This window comes from Erinaceus europaeus, chromosome 9, assembly GCF_950295315.1.
Source record: "Erinaceus europaeus chromosome 9, mEriEur2.1, whole genome shotgun sequence".
Lineage (NCBI taxonomy): Eukaryota > Metazoa > Chordata > Mammalia > Eulipotyphla > Erinaceidae > Erinaceus > Erinaceus europaeus.
In genome coordinates this window covers 122,918,336-122,937,085 of record NC_080170.1, presented here as the reverse complement: position 1 = coordinate 122,937,085, position 18,750 = coordinate 122,918,336, and the positions used below count along the sequence as shown (strand labels likewise).

At 50.1% G+C, this 18,750-nt stretch overlaps 1 protein-coding gene and 1 long non-coding RNA gene across 2 annotated transcripts in view; one reads left to right on the top strand and one right to left on the bottom strand.

The window, feature by feature from the left end:
* Nucleotides 1–18,750, top strand: part of HLCS (holocarboxylase synthetase) — a 138,728-nt gene that overhangs the window by 117,547 nt on the left and 2,431 nt on the right. Inside the window, exons 8-10 of the mRNA XM_007536022.3 lie at nucleotides 12,557–12,624; nucleotides 13,768–13,928; nucleotides 15,579–15,693. Of these exons, the coding sequence (XP_007536084.2) occupies nucleotides 12,557–12,624; nucleotides 13,768–13,928; nucleotides 15,579–15,693 (344 nt within the window). The remainder of the gene's footprint in view (nucleotides 1–12,556; nucleotides 12,625–13,767; nucleotides 13,929–15,578; nucleotides 15,694–18,750) is intronic.
* LOC132540499 (uncharacterized) lies at nucleotides 5,207–12,035 on the bottom strand. Its single transcript, XR_009551710.1, has 3 exons — nucleotides 11,928–12,035; nucleotides 10,662–10,867; nucleotides 5,207–5,763 (listed from the first exon to the last, which is right to left on the bottom strand). It is a non-coding gene; the product is annotated as an uncharacterized LOC132540499 (long non-coding RNA).

Genomic DNA, 18,750 nt, shown 5'->3' with positions numbered 1-18,750 from the left:
GCCCACTGTCTTCACTCAGAGACCGAGAGACACCACAGCTCCAGAGCTTTCTCTGTTGTCATGCACTTCCCATGTGGTGCCGGGGCTGGAATCTGGGCATCACGCCTGGCAGTGCAGATGCCCACCTGCTGAGCCCTCTCTCCAGCCACCCCTCTTCTCCTTTTGTGGGCGGAGGGGTAAAAGAATGCCCCATCCTCACTTGGTTTTTTCTTCTCCTTTTTTTCTTCCCTGTTTTATTTATTTTTCTTTTTCTTTTTTACTAGTGATTTAATAGTAATTTACACAAGTATAAGCTAACAGGGGTGTAATTCCTCACCATTTCCACCACCGGAGTTCTGTGCCCCCATTCCCTCCATTGGAAACTGCAGTGGTTTTCCCAAGGTCACAGATATGGGTTGACTATTATTTCGGTAACTAATTTATATATACATTTGCCCATTTTTTCCCCCTAAAGTCCTGCCTTCTCTTCCTTTCTAAGTCACACCTACACCTCTTACTACTTCTGAATGGCCTTCACCTTTTCCTCTTCTCTCTGGGTCCTGATGGAGTTGGATCTCAGAGCCCTCATCTTCCCCCAACATTTCTCTCCCCTTGGGAGAATGGGTCAAAATTGTTTTTGGGGTGCAGAAGGTAGGAGTTGTGGCATCTGTAATTGCTTCTTTGCTGGACATGGACATTAGCACTATTCCTGTCATTCCGTGTCCCCATTCCCTCCAGTAGGAACTGTGGTAGTTCTCCTAAGGTCATAGATATGGGTTGACTCTGTCTGTCTATCTGTCTAATATCTATCTATATTTGTATTTATCTATTTTCTGTCCATTTTTATTCACTTCTACGACCCTGCCTTCACTTCCTATCTAGTTCACCCCTACACCCATTACTACTTCAAGTGTCTTTCCTTGCTTCCTCTTCTCTTTCAGACAAGAGAAATAGTGTCTTCTGGTGTTTTCCAGATTCACTTCCCTTTCAGTGATGGTGTAAAAACATTCCTGGTGGCAAACGCCTCAAATCCTGGTGAATGGGAGTACAGAGCCCTCTGGTCATCTTCTCCTATCGCTTACTCCACAGGGAGTCTGGACCAAAATTCTTTATGGGGTGCAGAAGGTGGGAGGTCTGGCTTCTGAAATCTCCTCTCCACTGGACATGGGTGTTGGCAGGTGGATCCATCCCCCCAGCCTGTCTCTAGGGTAGGAGGAGGGCTCTGGAGAGGTGGGGTTGGAATCATAGTGGCACCTACCACTTGGTGGCTGAGGCTGCTGTGCTTCTGTGGGTGAGCTAGCTGTAGTCTGATGACGTTTGCTAAGTTCAGTTGCTGTTGTTCTTTGTTTTGAGGGAGAGTCCTGTATCCCCTGTTGCTCTGTCGGTGCGGGGGAGAACTCGACCGGAGCCAACCTGGGCTGCTGCTTACTCAGCAACATGGGAGAGGAACCAGGAACTCGTGGCTGAGTGGGAACACAGTGCAGTGCCTTTATTGATCAGAGAAGATGCCTTAATATCTTCTGGAACGGAAGTGGCAGGTCAGAAAAGGAAATGGCTAGGAGAGGTGGTGGAGAGAAGGAAAGGGCTAGAAAGTAGCAAGTTTCCATCTAACCAGTGGGGATTAAACCAATGCCCTGCAGGCAGGGTGGGTCTCAGGCAAAACAATGATTATGTAAATCGACCACAGCTGTCAAGCAATGCAGGGGACCTGGCGTAATGACCAACATTGCTCCAAGGCCTTGCCTCCCGGAAGTCTCTTTTCTTCCCTTTTGCCTCTCCCCTTTTGGTCTTTCCTTTTACATGAGCAGACTGTTGGGACCGTTGCTTTCTTTTTTCTTTTTTAATATTTATTTATTTATTTATTTCCTTTTGTTGCCCTTGTTGTTTTATTGTTGTAGTTGTTGTTGATGTCGTTGTTGTTGGGTAGGACAGAGAGAAATGGAGAGAGGAGGGGAAGACAAAGAAGGGGAGAGAAAGATAGACACCTGCAGTCCTGTTTCACCACTTGTGAAGCAATTCCCCTGCAGGTGGGGAGCCGGGGGCTCGAACCAGGATCCTTACACTAGTCCTTGTGCTTAGCGCCACCTGTGCTTAACCCGCTGTGCTACCGCCCGACTCCCTGGGACCGTTGCTTTCTACCTGGTCCTGTGCCCCCCACTCCAGCTGATCTGTGCCCACCCCACCCCCCACTTTTGAAGCTCTCTGATGATGTGCGTGTAGGGAGGGGCTCTTCCAGAGTGCTGCAGGCTGCTCTCTGGCCTGACTGCTGCCTCTCTCGCTCCCGCCACACAGTGGCGTGGGGACATACCCAGCCCAGTGGCAGGTGAGAGAGGGAGAGAGAGTCCCAGTCTGACTTTCCTCTCTGGCTGTGCTCCTGACTCTTACACAAAAGGGCTCTTTTTCTGTCTGATGTATTGCCTTAAAAAAAATAATAAAATAACCCAGTAGTAACAAATCTTCTGTGTGTGTTTGCACTGGGGCTCCTCCTGCCTCTTGGCTGGCCCAGCAGGAATTCCACCCTCGCCCTGAGCTTCTGAACAGTGCTGAACGCTGCCCTTTGCTGCCTGCGGGGCTAGGGCCCAAGAGCTGGGTGCGGGGGGGGGGGGGGGGGGGGGACATTGGCATAGTTGGCTTTTGGGCTGGTGGTGTGGCTGGCAGCACCTCTGGGGACTCATCACATTTCTGGGGGGTCCTGTGCTGTGTGTGATCACGGGAACCCCCTCAGCTCCCCCCGTAAGGCAGGGGTGGTGCCGTCCCTTCCACTGTGATTCATGTTCCAGAAGTGCTTCTAGCAGGTGGACCCCACCCTCTGTTAAGGGCACAGCAGCTAGTGCCAACATACCCTTAGTCCATCAAGGATTCTGGGGATCAAGTCCGCCACACAGTACCCCAAGCTCTGGGCTAGCGGGAGAATCAGAAGCCACCCAGTATTGGCCCAGCCCCGACAGGCCATGGTGGTGGACGGCTCTGCCGGACGCCAAAACTCTGCCACCTCCTGCTTCCGGAAACGCACACGCCCGGTGGGCTGATGGGAGTGAACCTTCCAGAATGTTCAACAGCCCTGGATGCCCGGCCTGCCTCCCAGGTCCAACCGCAGGGCCTTGTCTGAGTCTTGTTGGCAGAGCTTGGGCACTTCTGCTGCCTTCTGGAGCTTTCTCTGTGCAGGAGGGGAGCATAAACTCCCACACTTTGTGACTCTCATGTCTTTCTCTGGATCTGGGGCCAAGGCACCATAGGGGTCTGCTTCACAGTCCTCCGTGATTCCTTGAGCATCATTTCTTTCCACTAAATTTGTTAAAAGTAAGTAAATGGATAAATTAATTCAAAGCAGGGAGGTAACTTAACATTAGAGCACAGGACTGGTGTGCCTCAGGGCCCAGGTTCAAGCCCCAGCATCACCATATGTCACACCTCTCTCTCTCTCTGTCTCTCAACAATACCTTTGAGGACTGGTGATGTAGCTCAGCTGGATAACACACAAAAGAAAAGAAAAGTCTAACTTTTTTTCCACAGCCCTACTCAGCTCTGGCTTGTGGTGGTGCTGGGGACTGAACCTGGGACCATCTGTGCCTCAGGCAGGTCAGTCTTTGTGCAAAGCCATGATGCTGCCTCCCCAGCCCTGAAAGGTCCATTTACTATTAAATTAAAATATATGCCAGTAAATTATATTTCTAGCAGAGGAGTATGTTTAGGTTTAATATTATTACTCAGTCTTTGTCATAAATATGTATTTCAAATTCTATGTATAAGACATAGGGGAAAATGTGCTTATTTTTTTTTTGCCTCCAGGGTTATTGCTGGGGCTTGGTGCCTGCACTATGAATCCACTGCTCCTGGAGGCTAATTTTTCCCCCTTTGTTGCCCTTGTTGTTTATTGTTGTTGTTGTTGTTGTTGTTACTGTCGTTGCTGAACAGACAGAAATGGAGAGAGGAGGGGAAGACAGAGAGGGGGAGAGAAAGGTAGACAGCTGCAGACCTGCTTCACCGCCTATGAAGCGACTCCCCTGCGGGCGGGGAGCCAGGGGCTTGAACCGAGATCCTTGCGCTGATCCTTGGGCTTTGCACCCCGTGCGCTTAACCCGCTGTGCCACCACCTGGCCCTCAAAATGTGCTTTTACAGACACCACACTAGAGGGGCAGGAATATCATGGAGTTACTATCTCAACCTTAAATTTAGTTTAAACTTTGTGTGGGGGGTGCCTATTAGAACCCTTCTGGAAAAACAGTTTGGGAGTGGATCTCTCAGAATTGGTAAGACGTCCGCAGACTCTGAGTTGTAGCCACAATTCTGATTGCTTACATGAATGAAGTGGTCAGACGTGGACACTTTCCCTCCCTCTCCGGGCGGGCGCTTCCTAGTGAAGTCCACTGCAGCTCGCAGGAGAGAATGCTGACTCTTCCCCAGCGGAAGACTAGCAGCTGGGATGCGGGCCGGCTCCCCTGAAGAGCTGCTACAAGAGTGAATGAACAGTAGATTGAAATCGTAAAACACACATCGGAAAAGGAAATGGCACAGTATGGGGAAGTGATTGTGCCTGAATGTAGGTGAACAATTCCATTTTCTTTGTTCAATCTTTTTTCCTTTTTTTTTTTTTTTTTGCCTCCAGGGTTATTGCTGGGCTCAGTGCCTGCACCATGAATCCACTGATCCTGGAGGCCATCCCCCCCCCATTTGTTGCCCTTGTTGTTGTAGCCTTGTTGTGGTTATTATTGTTGTTGGTGCCATTCGTTTGTTGTTAGCTAGGACAGAGAGAAATGGAAAGAGGAGGGGAAGACAGAGAGGGAGAGAAAGACAGACACCCGCAGACCTGCTTCACCGCCTGTGAAGCGACCCCCCTGCAGGTGGGGAGCCGGGGGCTCGAACCGGGATCCTTACGCCGGTCCCTGCGCTTTGCGCCACATGCGCTTAACCCGCTGCGCTACTCTCTGACTCCTCTATTTTACTTTATTTTGGAGAGAGCGAGAGAGAGAGAGAGAGAGAGAGAAACGAAGTTTCCCCCCTGCAAGTGGGGAGCCAGGGCTTGAACCCGGGTCCTTGTGCCTACTATTGTGTGTGCTCCACCAGCTGCGCCACCTCCCAACCCGTGTTTATAACTTTAAATGCTTCAAGGTGCCATGGCATCACCCCCAAAGTGACCCCCCCAAAAAAGCATCTGGCACTTCTTACCTCCTGCTCTGAAGTGAGTCTTGTGCCTGAGTTGCCCTTCCAGCCCCACCCCCAGCTGAATTCTGCCTGTGAGAAGAAATGCCACTTGGCTTAGGACCCCATTTATATAATATTAATAGACGGAGACCTGTGCATATATATCATACATGCACAGTGACATTTTAGTTCACGGGAATCTGGTAGATGAATATCCATTATTAAAAACGCCATTCCCAGGCTGACTCAGACGGACCAGCCTGCCTTTTCCGAGAAGAGGAATTCTCAGGAAAATGGAGAACAGAGAGCTGAGCTGGGAAGATTTATGTGCTTGGTGCAGGGGAGGGCCAGGCGAGCGGGCTGTCTCATAATAGTTTTAAAATTAAATTCCGTCCCCATCCAAATCCTTTCCTCCTCCTCTCCTTCCTCTGATACCCCCTTGCTCATTAAAGGGGGCGGGGAACTTTGATAGCATTCGCAGGGAGGTCCGTCTGCCCGGGGTGCGTTAAGGGGTGCCATAAGCGTAGGCTTCTGGAACCTTCCAGCGTGTCTGAGCCTGGCCCTCAGAGGGTCCTGGCATTTTGTTGGCAGCGTCGTCTCTGGAACCTTCCGTGTTTCCCGACACCTCGGGCGGTATGGAGCTGTGCTTTGGAGATTTGAGGAAGGGAAGAAAAAAAAAGAAAAGAGTTTAAGTAGGAAAGCATTTTGGGGTGGTGGTGGTACGTGTACAGAGGATTGATTTGCAGAAGGGGAAGAACAGGAAACACTTTCTTCTTTCTTCCTTTCTTCCTTTCCTTTTTTTTCCTTTCTTCATGGTTATTGCTTGGGCTTGGTGCCAGCACTATAAAGTCACTGTTCCTAGCAGCTATTTTTTCTATTTTATTGGACAGGACAGAGAGAAATTGAGAGAGGAGGGGCAGAGAGAGAGGGAGAAAGACAGGCAGACACCTGCAGACCTGCTTCACCACTCCACCACCCTGCAGGTGGGGAACAGGGGCTTGAACCCGCATCCTTGCACGGGCCCTTAATGTTTCATACTATGTGCGCTTAACCAAGTGCACCACTGCCCGGCCCCCACAGGGAGCACTTTCTATCCCAGGATGGGAAGTTCCAGAAGAAAAGGTGATTTAGTGCAGCCCCGGGAAAGAGGGGGCTCAGCACTGCTGCCCGGGCCCTCTGTCCAACTGTCCAATTGGAACAGGGTGGAGACTGCTGTGTGGCCCACCGACAAGGCCAGAGTCCAGCCCAGTTGAAGGAACACATGGCACGGGTGAGAGTGGAGGGACCCTCTGGGAGACAAATGTTGGCAGAGACCAAGCCCTAACTTGGCGACCGAGTGAGTCAGGCCCGCCGAACCTTCAATCTGGTGTCTCCCTTCTTGGGGAGAATGTTCCCACCAACACACACACCTCCATGTCTGAAAATGCCCTAAAACCTGTTTGCAAAGACCCCAGAAGCTCAAACACCAGAGAGACATCAGCCAGTTCAGAGATGAGAGTGAGAGAGAGAGAGAGAGAGATATCCCAGCCCATGGGAGAAGCAGGAGTAAGAGCCTCGGGATGGGTTGGGACGGAGCCCTGCAGCCTTGAGGGAACTTAGCCAGGGGGTGGTCAGCCTCATGTCCCCGTTCCTGTCCCCGCTGGGCACTGTCCCTCACCCCTGCCATCTGTCCCTTCATCTCCACTGTCCCCAGGAGAACATTCAGGCACAGACGGCTGTGAGCAACGGAGCTGAACAGAAAATGGAGTTGACTGGGGCTGGGCGGTGGTTCACCCGTAGAGCACAGTTACGGTGAACAAGGACCTGGGTTCAAGTCCCACCTGCTAGCAGTGGGGAGGTCAGCAGGGGTCTCCCCCTTCTTGTCTATCTCCCTTCCCTTCCTCTCTGCTTCTCTTAGTGTCTGTTAGTAAGAAGAAAGTAAAAGAGGCTGTCAGGAGGAGTGATGAGGTATGCCAGAACTGATTCCCGGCCAAAACCCTGGTGGGAGGAGGAGGACGAGGAGGAAGGAGAAGGAAGAGGAGGAGAAGGAGGAAGGAGAAGGAAGAGGAGGATGAGGAGAAGGAAGAGGAGGAGGAGAAGGAGGAGAAGAAGAATGAGGAGAAGGGAAAGGAGAGAATGGGAACATGGAAGCACCATGGACAGCAGGGCGAGGTGGTGGTGGAACTGTGCTGCGGTCTTTCCTTCCTGTCTCTGTCCCTGTCCCTGTCCCTGTCCCTCTGTCTCTGTTCCTGTCTCTGTCCCTGTCCCTGTCTCTGTCCCTGTCTCTGTCTCTGTCCCTCTGTCTCTGTCCCTGTCTCTGTCTCTGTCCCTGTCTCTGTCTCTGTCCCTGTCTCTGTCTCTGTCCCTCTGTCTCTGTCCCTGTCTCTGTCTCTGTCTCTGTCCCTGTCTCTGTCCCTGTCTCTGTTCCTGTCTCTGTCCCTGTCTCTGTCCCTGTCTCTGTCTCTGTCCCTCTGTCTCTGTCCCTGTCTCTGTCCCTGTCTCTGTCTCTTTCCCTGTCTGTCTCTGTCCCTGTCTCTGTCCCTGTCCCTCTCTGTCTCTGTCCCTCTGTCTCTCACTCTGTCTGAACAGTTGACTAGTATTCTCCTGGGTGCATACCCTGTCTCCCCAGCCCCTAATTTAAACAATGAAAGCACAAATGAGAACACGTAGGAAGCAGGGGTATTGGCAGCCTGACGCTTTAAAAATGTTTTAAGATGACTCTATTTAAATTCTAAAAAGCAGTGCTGAGAAATATGTCCCTGAAGGTTTAGATTTTGATAATCTTCCAGGAAAAGAAAAAAAAACTTGTGAACACCCCCTCAACACACACACACACACACGCGCACACACATACACACATATACACACATACACACACATACATACATATACACACATACACACACATTCACATACACACATACACACACACACACACACACACACAGAGTTTACAGTCCCGAAGGGGTGGGAGGTTGTTTCATGCTGATGGGAGGCTGGACCATTTTATTTTTTTATTCCCTTTTGTTGCCCTTGTTTTTTTATTGTTGTTGTTATTGATGTCGTTGTTGTTGGACAGGACAGAGAAAAATGGAGAGAGGAGGGGAAGACAGAGAGAAGACAGCGCAGGTGGTGCAAAGCGCAAAGACCAGCCTAAGGATCCCGGTTCAAGTCTCCCTGGCTTCCCATCTGTAGGGGAGTCGCTTCACAGGTGGTGGAGCAGATCTGCAGGTGTCTGTCTCTCCTCCTCTCTGTCTTCCCCATCTCTCTCCATTTCTCTCTGTCCTATCCAACAACAACAACAACAACAGCCATAGCAACAATAATAATAACAACTACAACAACAAGGGCAACAAACTGGGAAAAATAGCCTCCAGGAGCAGTGGATTCGTAGTGCAGGCACCAAGCTCCAGCAATAACCCTGGAGACAAAAAAAGAAAGAAAAAGAAAGAAAAGAAAAGAAAAGAAAAAGAAAAAGAAAAAAAAAGATAGAAAGGAAAAAAGTATCAGGGGCCAAGATGCGGAGGATAAGAGAGAGAGAGAGAGAGAGAGAGAGAGAGAGAGAGAGAGATGGGAGTTGGGCGGTAGCACAACGGGTTAAGCGCATGTGGCTCAAAGCACAAGGACTGGAGTAAGGATCCTGGTTCAAGCCCTCGGATCCCCACCTGGAGGGGAGTCACTTCATAGGCGGTGAAGCAGGTCTGCAGGTGTCTGTCTTTCTCTCCCCCTCTGTCTTCACCTCCTCTCTCCATTTCTCTCTGTCCTGTCCAACAACAACAACAACTATAATAACTACAACAATGAAACAACAAGGGCAACAAAAGGGAAAATAAATATTTAAAAGAAAGAGAGAGAGAGAGACGTATCTCTGAGAGCCAAGACAGGCTCATTGGAGGACAGCTAGGGGTAACCAGCAGACAAAGGAGTCAGACCAGAGGATGAAAGTCTGGCTGGTCCTGTGTACACAGACATACAGGTTTTATTCCCGGTGAAGGGGGACTTTGGGGGGGGGGCAGTCATGCAGTGGCCATGTTGTGGCTCACTCCTGTTTTGGTTTGCTTGCAATTCTAGCAGCCCTAACAGTCAACTTCTGGGAGTCGGGCAGTAGCGCAGCGGGTTAAGTGCACGTGGCACAAAGAAAAGGGCCGGCATAAGGATCCCGGTTTGAGCCCCCGGCTCCCCACCTGCAGGGGAGTCGCTTCACAGGCGGTGAAGCAGGTCTGCGGGTGTCTGTCTTTCTCTCCCCCTCTCTGTCTTCCCCTCCTCTCTCCATTTCTCTCTGTCCTATCCGACAACAACGACATCAATAACAACAACAATAATAACTACAACAATAAAAAAAGGGCAACAAAAGGAAATAAATATTAAAAAAAAAAAACAGTCAGCTCTTCTCTTTTTCTTTCTGTTTTATTTGAATGTACAGAGAAAACTTGAGAGGGGAGAGGAGATAGAGACAGAAAGACACCTGCAGACCTGCTTCACTGCTTATGAGGTGCGTCCCCCTGCAGATGGGGAGTGGGGGCTTGAACCCAGGTCCTTTGCACAGTGACGCGTGCACTCAGTGGGGTGTGTCACTGTCCGCCCCCACTCCCAGCCCCAATTCCTCAATCTGAGGTCTGTGATTGAAGCTCCGGGAATGTCAGGGGCTATGACGGTCACTTCCCCATCCTGAGATCTGTCAGCCACCACCCTTTGCACCTGCGGTTAGAATTACCTGGCTTGCCCACCAGCTCACAAGGCTTTGGAGAAGTCTGTCCTTAAAAACTGGATTGGTTGGGGACTGGGCACACCAGGTTAAGCACTCATAGTACAAAGTGCAGGGACTGGCGTAAGGATCCCGGTTCGAGCCCCCTGCTCCCCACCTGTAGGGGAGTCACTTCACAGGCAGTGAAGCGGGTGTGCAGGTGTCTGTCTTTCTCTCCCTCTCTCTGTCTTCCCCTCTTCTCTCAGTTTATCTCTGTCCTATCCAACAGCAACTACAAAAGCAAAAAATGGATGCCAGGAGCAGTGGATTTGTAGTTCAGGAATCAAGCCCCAGCAATAACTCTGGAGGGGAGAAAAAATAGATTGGCTTAAAACCTGGAAGCAACCCAGGTGCCCAACAACAGATGAGTGGCTGAGCAAGTTGTGGTCTATATACACAATGGAATACTACTCAGCTGTAAAAAATGGTGACTTCACCGTTTTCAGCCGATCTTGGTTGGACCTTGAAAAAATCATGTTGAGTAAAATAAGTCAGAAACAGAAGGATGAATATGGGATGATCTCACTCTCAGGCAGAAGTTGAAAAACAAGATCAGAAAAGAAAACACAAGTAGAACCTGAACTGGAATTGGTGTATTGCACCAAAGTAAAAGACTCTGGGGTGGGTGGGGGGAGAGTACAGGTCCAAAAAGGTTGACAGAGGACCTAGTGGGGGTTGTATTGTTATGTGGAAAACTGAGACATGTTAGACATGTACAAGCTATTGTATTTACTGTCGAATGTAAAACATTAATCCCCCAATAAAGAAATTAAATATATATATACATATATAATTTTAAAATAAATATACTGGTACTCATTTACCATAAAAAATAGATTGGCTTATCTCACTTAACATGATTTCTTCAAGCTCCATCCAAGATAAGGTGAAGAAGGTGACTTTGTCATTCTTAATAGCTAAATAATATTCCACTGTGTATCTAGACCACAGCTTGCTCAGCCACTCTTCTGTTGCTGGGCACCCAGGTTGCTTCCAGGTTTGGGCTGTTACAAGTTGTGCTGCTATGAACATAAGTGCACACAGATCTTTTTGGATGGGTGTGCTTGGTTCCTTATATCCCCAGGAGAGGAATTGCAGGGTCATAGGGCAGGTCCATTTCTAGACCTCTGTGAGTTCTCTCTCTGCATCTCTCTGCCACTCTGAACATGAATCCAGAGCTGCTGAGAGCAATGGAATCATTGAGGCTCTGAGCCCCAGCCATCCCCCTGGTGGAAAAACAACAACAACAAACAAACAAACAAAAACCCGCCATTGATACAGTACTACTCAGCTGTGGGAAGGGACGGACTCTTGTCCTTTGCGAGAACCCGTATGGAATTGTGGGATCATGTTGAGGGAGAGGAGAAGGATGAACCCTGCGTGACCTGACTCAGAGACCTAGAAATCAAATCACAGGACTGTCGTTTTATCACAGCAGATCCAGGGACACGGGGTGATGGGAGGAACACTGAGCAGACATGGTGATGGGACATGGTGTGCCCAGCAGAACGCACGCATCACCCTGTGCAAGGACCCGGGTTCAAGCCTCGGGCTCCCACCTGCAGTGGGGGGCGGGGGGAAGTTTCATGAGTGGTGAAGCAGGTCTGCAGGTGTCTCTCTGTCTCTCGTCTCCCCTCTCCCCCCACCCCCTCAGTGTCTTTCTGCCTTATCAAATACATAAATATTTTAAATGCCTTTCTTCATCATCCTGCCTCTTCTCCACCCCCCCCCAAAAAAAAGCCTTTCCAAGAGCCCCCGTGGGAACAGATGCATGGACCCTACTTATTTTATAAGCTGATCCCTGGGGTTGGCCTCCTTAGTGATGCCCCACAGCTCCCAGCAGTCATCAAGGGTCCCAGTTAACACCCCCCGGACTCCCCAGAGCAGGCTCAGGACTCAGCCAGAGCCTGAATGAAAGGCGAAACCAAAGGCCAGGTGGTGGCTCCCCTGGCTGAGTGCTCAGGTTGCCATGTACAAGGACCCAGGTTCAAGGCCCAGCTCCTGCAGGAAGGGAACCATCACAAGTGGCAGAGCAGTGCTACACATCTCTCTCTTTTCTCCCCACCCCCCTGGATTTCTCACCAACTCCAGCCAGTCAATCGATAAGATAACATATTAGAGAGAGAGACCAGCCTGGCCTGGCTTCGCTGGGGAGTTCATGCAGGGCTCCGGTTCTCTTTCTCCCCCTTGTCTTCAATGAAAAGCGGTTGCAAAGAAAAGGAAAAAGAAAGGCAGGCAGGCAGGCTGCACTGGGGAGGTGTGGACTTATTTACTGCGGCGAGAAGCTAATTGGCTCCCGAGGGAAGGGCCGGGGCAAGGCGGCTGCGGCAGACTGCTTCCTTGGGTAATCAGACCCGCGAGGCGGCCTAAGTGGAACCAAATGTGGGAACCAGTGAGTTGTCACTGGGTGTGGGGACACCAAGCAGGAGGGGATGTCCCAGTAAAGCAGAATCCAGTAAAAGTCTCAGGGGACCACCGGGCCTGTTCCCTCCTACAGTCCCCCGTCTTGGTATTAAACGGTGTGTTCTCGGCCTCTTTCCTGTCACTCTCACAGTTGTCACTGGGGTGGGAGTGATGTGTCTCCCTCGGTCAAAGCTGGGACCCCCCCCTCCACCACACACACACAGAGAAGCAAGCCCACAGCGTTCGCCACTCTGTCCCCAGGTCACCCGTCCTGGCTGGCCATCCCCCTAATACACCCCCATTCACAGGCTGATGTTCCAGGCACCGAGGGACATGGGGTTCATTGCCATCGCTGGCCGCCAGACTCAGGGCCGAGGTGAGTCCCCTCCCGTTGTCCCTTCTGTCCTTTCTGTTTGCTGAGCGCCATGAGTGTCAGCCCGAACCTGAGGGTTGTGTGTGGGGAACCAGGAGAGACCCCCAAAACGGAGGGGAGAAGTGAGGAGGGGCGCTGATCAGGACACCTTGGCCTTGGTCCATTTCCACCTTTGCTCAAAGCAGCTGTTTCCCAGAAAACTCTGGGTTCAAGCACCTGGCCCCCACCTGCAGGTGGGGAGCTTCATGAGTGGTGGAGCAGTGCTACAGGTCTCTCTCTCTCTCTCTCTGTCTCTCTCTCTCTTGTTCTCTCTCCCCTTCCATCTCAGTTTCTGTTTCTAGTCAAAATAAATAATACTTAAAAAATAGATTTATTGGGGGCCGGGAGGTAGCACAGCGGGTTAAGTGCACATGGCACAAAGCTCAAGGACCGGCGTAAGGATCCCGGTTCGAGCCCCCGGCTCCCCACCTGCAGGGGAGTCGCTTCACGGGTGGTGAAGCAGGTCTGCAGGTGTCTGTCTTTCTTTTCTCCTCTCTGTCTTCCCCTCCTCTCTCCATTTCTCTCTGTCCTATCCAATGACAGCAATAACAACAACAAGGGCAACAGAAGGGGAAAAAATAGCCTCCAGGAGCCGTGGATTTGTAGTGCAGGCATCGAGCCCCAGCAATAACCCTGGAGACAAAAAAAAAGTAGATTTCTTAATTTCAAGAGAGAAAGAGATCCACTCTGGCACAGTGGACGCCAGACATCAAACTCAAGACCTGGTGCTTGCAAATCCTGTTCTCCACTGCCGCGCAGCCCCCCGTGTACCCTCCTGGTGGCCCTTGGGCCTGGTGGGACTTGGAGGTCCCCCTCCCCCCTTAGCTCCCAGGGTTTGGGCATGTGCTGATGGACGAGATGCCTCTGACCCAGGCAGCCTCTGTGCCCAGAGACCCGGGCAGGTGCCCAGCTTGGCCAGGCCAGGCTCCCGGGGACCGTGTGTGGGCACCTCTGTGTTCGGGGCTACCACCTCTGTCCCCACGGACCTGTCTCCAAAACTCTGCCCCCACGACCATGTCCCCTGCTCCTGTCCCCCACCTCTGAGCCCAGCCTTGTGACTGGCACCCAGCACCCAGTGCCGCCTGTGCCGCCCACCCTGTGTTGCAGGCAGGGGCAGAAATGCCTGGTTGAGCCCTGCGGGCTGCGCGCTCTTCACGCTGCTGGTGACCGTCCCCCTGAGGTCCCCGCTGGGTCAGAGGATCCCCTTTGTGCAGCACCTGGCGTCCTTGGCTGTGGTAGAGGCGGTCAGGTCCCTGCCGCAGCACCAGGTGCGTCCCAGGTGGTGGTGGTGGTGGTGGTGGTGAGGGTTTCTGGAATGTTCCCTCCTGTCCTGGGGCCAGACTTTCCCATAGCCCACTTCAGGCAAGTCTTTCCCTTGTTCATTTTAAGTTTTTAAAATATTGTATTTATTTATTATTGGATAGAGATAGAGAGAAATTGAGAAGAGTGAGGGAGATAGGGAGAGGAAGACGGAGAAATACCTGCAGCCCTGCTTCACCACTTGTGAAGCTTTCCACCTACAGGCAGGGGCCAATGGCTTGAACCTGGGACCTTGGGCACTGTAATGTGGGCACTTAACCAGGTGCGCCACTGCCTGGCCCCAAGTTTAATTTTGTTTGGGATTGATTTATTTACTCTATTTTTTTTTTTTTTTGTCATCATTGCTAGGGCTTACAGCTTGGAGCTGTCCTTTTTTTTGGGGGGGTGTCGCTGGGGCTCAGTGCCTGCTCTATGAATCCACTGCTCCTGGTGGACACTTTTTTCCTTTTTTTTTTAAATTTTTTAAATTTTTATTTATTTATTTATTCCCTTTTGTTGCCCTTGTTGTTTTATTGTTGTAGTTATTATTGTTGTTGTCGTTGTTGGATAGGACAGAGAGAAATGGAGAGAGGGAGGGGAAGACAGAGAGGAGGAGAGAAAGATAGACACCTGCAGACCTGCTTCACCGCCTGTGAAGTGACCCCCTGTAGGTGGGGAGCCGGGGTTCGAATCGGGATCCTTATGCCGGTCTTTGTGTTTAGCGCCACCTGCGCTTAGCCCGCTGCACTACAGCCCGACTCCCCCCTTTTTTAAAAATATTTTTTAATTCTTTTTTTTAAACTTTATTTATTTATTATTGGATAGGGACAGAGAGAAATTGAGGGGAAAGGAAGATAGAGATGGAGAGAGACAGAGAGACCCCTGTAGCCCTGCTTCACCACTCGTGAAGCTTTTCTTTCCCCTGCAGGTGGGGACCAGGGCCTTGAACCCGAATCCTCGTGCACTGTATTGTGTGTGCTTAACGAGGTGTGCCACCGCCTGGTCCCCATTTTTTTCCTTTTTCTAATCGGATAGGACAGAGAGAAATTGAGAAGGGTGGGGGAGATAGAAAGGGGGAAAGAAAGACACCTGCAGACCTACTTCACTGCTTGTGAAGCAACCCCCCTGCAGGTGGGGAGTGCAGGGGTGGGGGATTGAGCCAGGATCCTTGCATGGTTCCTTGTGCTATGTACTATGTGCAGTTAACCCCGTGTACCACTGTCTGGCCCCTGCTTGGGGACCAACTTTCTGGCAAACGCTAGAAGAAGAAGAAGGTAAAGAGATAGGCAGAGAGAGAGAGAGAGAGAGAGAGACATGGACAGACAGGTGGACACCAGGGCTCTGTAGCTCACCTTAGTGCCCCAGCACTCCTGTTTGCTGCAGCAGGGACTCAGACGTGGCTTGCACACGTGGCAAAGCAGACCCCCTGGCCCCTGACGCTGAGCTAGCTGGGGGCCTCCAGCATGTACCACACATGTACCACACAACCTCCCCAGCCTGAGTCTTCCATTCCCTGCTTAAGGAAGAGGCAGAGGGCGGTGGGGCCCTTAGTCCAGTCCTTTCTAGAACATTCTGCTCACCTGCTGGGCGGCCTGGCTAACCTGTGTCTCTCCCTGTAGGACATCAACTTACGAGTCAAATGGCCCAATGACATTTATTACAGCGACCTGATGAAGATTGGCGGGGTTCTGGTGAACTCCACGCTGATGGGAGAGACATTCTATATACTTATCGGTGAGCTCTTTTTTTTTATTATTATTTCTTTTTTATTTATTTTTTTTCCGTCCAGGGTTATTGCTGGGCTCGGTGCCTGCACCATGAATCCACCCCGCTCCTGGAGGCTATTTCTTCCCCCTTTTGTTGCCCTTGTTGTTGTAGCCTCGTTGTGGTCATTATTATTGCCATTGTTGATGCTATTTGTTGTTGGATAGGACAGAGAGAAATGGAGAGAGGAGGGGAAGACAGAGAGGGGGGAGAGAAAGAGAGACACCTGCAGACCTGCTTCACCGCCTGTGAAGCGACTCCCCTGCAGGTGGGAGCCCGGGGCTCCAACCGGGATCCTTACGCCGGTCCCTGCGATTTGCGCCACGTGCGCTTAACCCACTGCGCCACCGCCCGACCCCCCGGTGAGCTCTTTTTAAATATAAATTTTTGGGTGGTCCGGGAAGTGGTGCAGTGGTAAAGCTTTGGACTCTCAAGCATGAGGTCCCGAGTTTTATCCCCAGCAGCATATATGCCAGAGTGATGTCTGGTTCTTTCTCTCTCCTCCTATCTTTCTCATAAATAAATAGAATCTTTTAAAATAAATAAATAAATATATTTTTGGGGAGTCAGGCTATAGCTCAGCAGGTTAAGCGCAGGTGGCTCAAAGCTCAAGGACCGGCATGAGGATCTTGGTTTGAGCCCCTGGCTCCCCACCTGCAGGGGAGTCACTTCACAGGTGGTGAAGCAGGTCTGCAGGTGTCTGTCTTTCTCTCCCCCTCTCTGTCTCCCCCTCCTCTCTCCATTTCTCTCTGTCTTATCCAGCAACGATGACATCAATAACTGCAAGAATAAAACAACAAGGGCAACAAAAGGGAATAAATAAATAAATATTAAAAAAAGAAAAAATAAATTTTTAAGAGAGAGAGAAAAACAAAGAGAAGATACACAGAGAAAGAGACCACAGCCCTGTTTACGGCTTAGCTGATGGTGGTGCTGGGGACTGAACCCAGAACTTCAGAGCCTCAGGCAGGAAAGTCTTTTTACAGAACCATGATGCTGTCTCCCCAGGCCTTTGGTGAGCTTTGGAAGTGTTGGTCTGCTTCTAAATTCTGCTTCTAAGACCCTTTCTGTTTCATTAGTTTAATCCCCCCCTGCTTAACACTGTATTCTATTTACATAACCACTGTTAACTAAACACCGTCCTGCCTCCAGGGCATTGGTTTCATCCTCACTGTTTTGCACACTTTTTCCTTCTCCCCACCCCCTATCCTCTTACATCCTCTTTGGACCTGACTCTTCCGCCTCAGGATATAGAAGGACAGGATTGTGATTAGAGAGAGCTTAGATTGCGCTGCGTCCCACATGAATAAAGACTGAACTGCGTACCACTCAGCCACGAGTCCCTGGTCATCTCTCTCTCCCGCCCCGGGAAGCTAGCCCCACATGGAAGCTTTCCCCCTAGCATCTGGAGAGTAAAAAGTCTGCCTCCTAGATGGCTCCTTGGAGCAGGGGGCGGTGCAGGATGAATTGTGCGTGGACCTGAGTTGCAGTTAGAGCACAGTGTGCGTGCAAAGCAGCCTAGGCTGGTTAAAAGTCCCGTGGAGGGTACAGGGACCCTCGCTTTGGCCACAGAAACCTCTCCACACTGCAACCTCTGGTGGGACCAGAAATGAGGAGAATTCTTCCTTTATCTAAGTCTGGTTTTTTTTTATTTATTTCTCTATTGGAGGATTAATCATTTACAATTCACAGTAAAATACAATAGTTTGTACATGTGTAACATTTCCCAGTTTTCCACATAACAATTCAACTCTCACTAGGTCCTCCTCTTCCCGTTCTAAGTCTTAAAAATATATACATATGTAGTGACCAATTCCATTTTTCTCCTTTGTTTATTAGTGCTTAGTATAGATTTACAAAACCATAAGCTAATAGGGGTTAATTCCACACTGTTCCCAGCACCAGAGTCTGTGTCCCCACCTCCCGCTAGCAGAAACTACAGTGGTTCGTTCTCCCAAGGTCACAGATATGGGCTGGCTGTCCATCTACATCTGTCTGTCTGTCTGTCTATGGCTTTGTCTTCCCACTCTTCATAGCAAATGGGAATTTATTATACTCAATACTGTCTGGGAATCTATCAGTTCCCAGCATACTATAGAGGTGGTAAAAATAGTTGAGTCTCAGGGAGTCGGGCTGTAGCGTAGCGGGTTAAGCGCAGGTGGTGCAAAGCACAAGGACCGGCATAAGGATCCCGGTTCGAACCCCGGCTCCCCACCTGCAGGGAGTTGCTTCACAGGCGGTGAAGCAGGTCTGCAGGTGTCTATCTTTCTCTCCTCCTCTCTGTCCTCCCCTCCTCTCTCCATTTCTCTCTGTCCTGTCCAACAATGACAACAATAATAACTACAACAATAAAACAACAAGGGCAACAAAAGTGAATAAATAAATAAAATAAATATAAAAAAAATAGTGGAGTCTCATATCTGGCTCTTGCTATATAAGTCTTGACATTGCTCTGAGTCCTTTATTTCCACTGATGCATTTAATTACTCACAATGACCTTTTTTAATATATTTTTTTATTATCTTTATTTATTGGATAGAAACAGCCAGAAATCGGGAGTTGGGCGGTAGTGCAGCAGGTTAAGCGCACGTGGCGCAAGGCACAAAGACAGGCGTAATGATCCCGGTTCCAGCCCCCGGCTCCCCACCTGCAGGGGAGTCACTTCACAGGCGGTGAAGCAGGTCTGCAGGTGTCTGTCTTTCTCTCCCCCTGTCTGTCTTCCCCTCCTCTCTCCATTTCTCACTGTCTTATCTAACAACAATGATATCAATAACAATAGTAACTACAATACCAATGTAAAAACAACAAGGGCAACAAAAGGGAAAATAAATAAATTTTTAAAAGATTTAAAAAAAAAGAAAAATGAGATTCCTGGTGTATGTGTGGGGTGGGGGGGTGGTAAATAGCATAATGGTTATGCAAAGAGACTCTCATGCCTGAGGCTTTGAAGTCCCAGGTTCAATTCCCCACACCACCATCCTCCAGAGCTGAGCAATGCTTTGGTTAAAAAAAAATAAATAAATAATG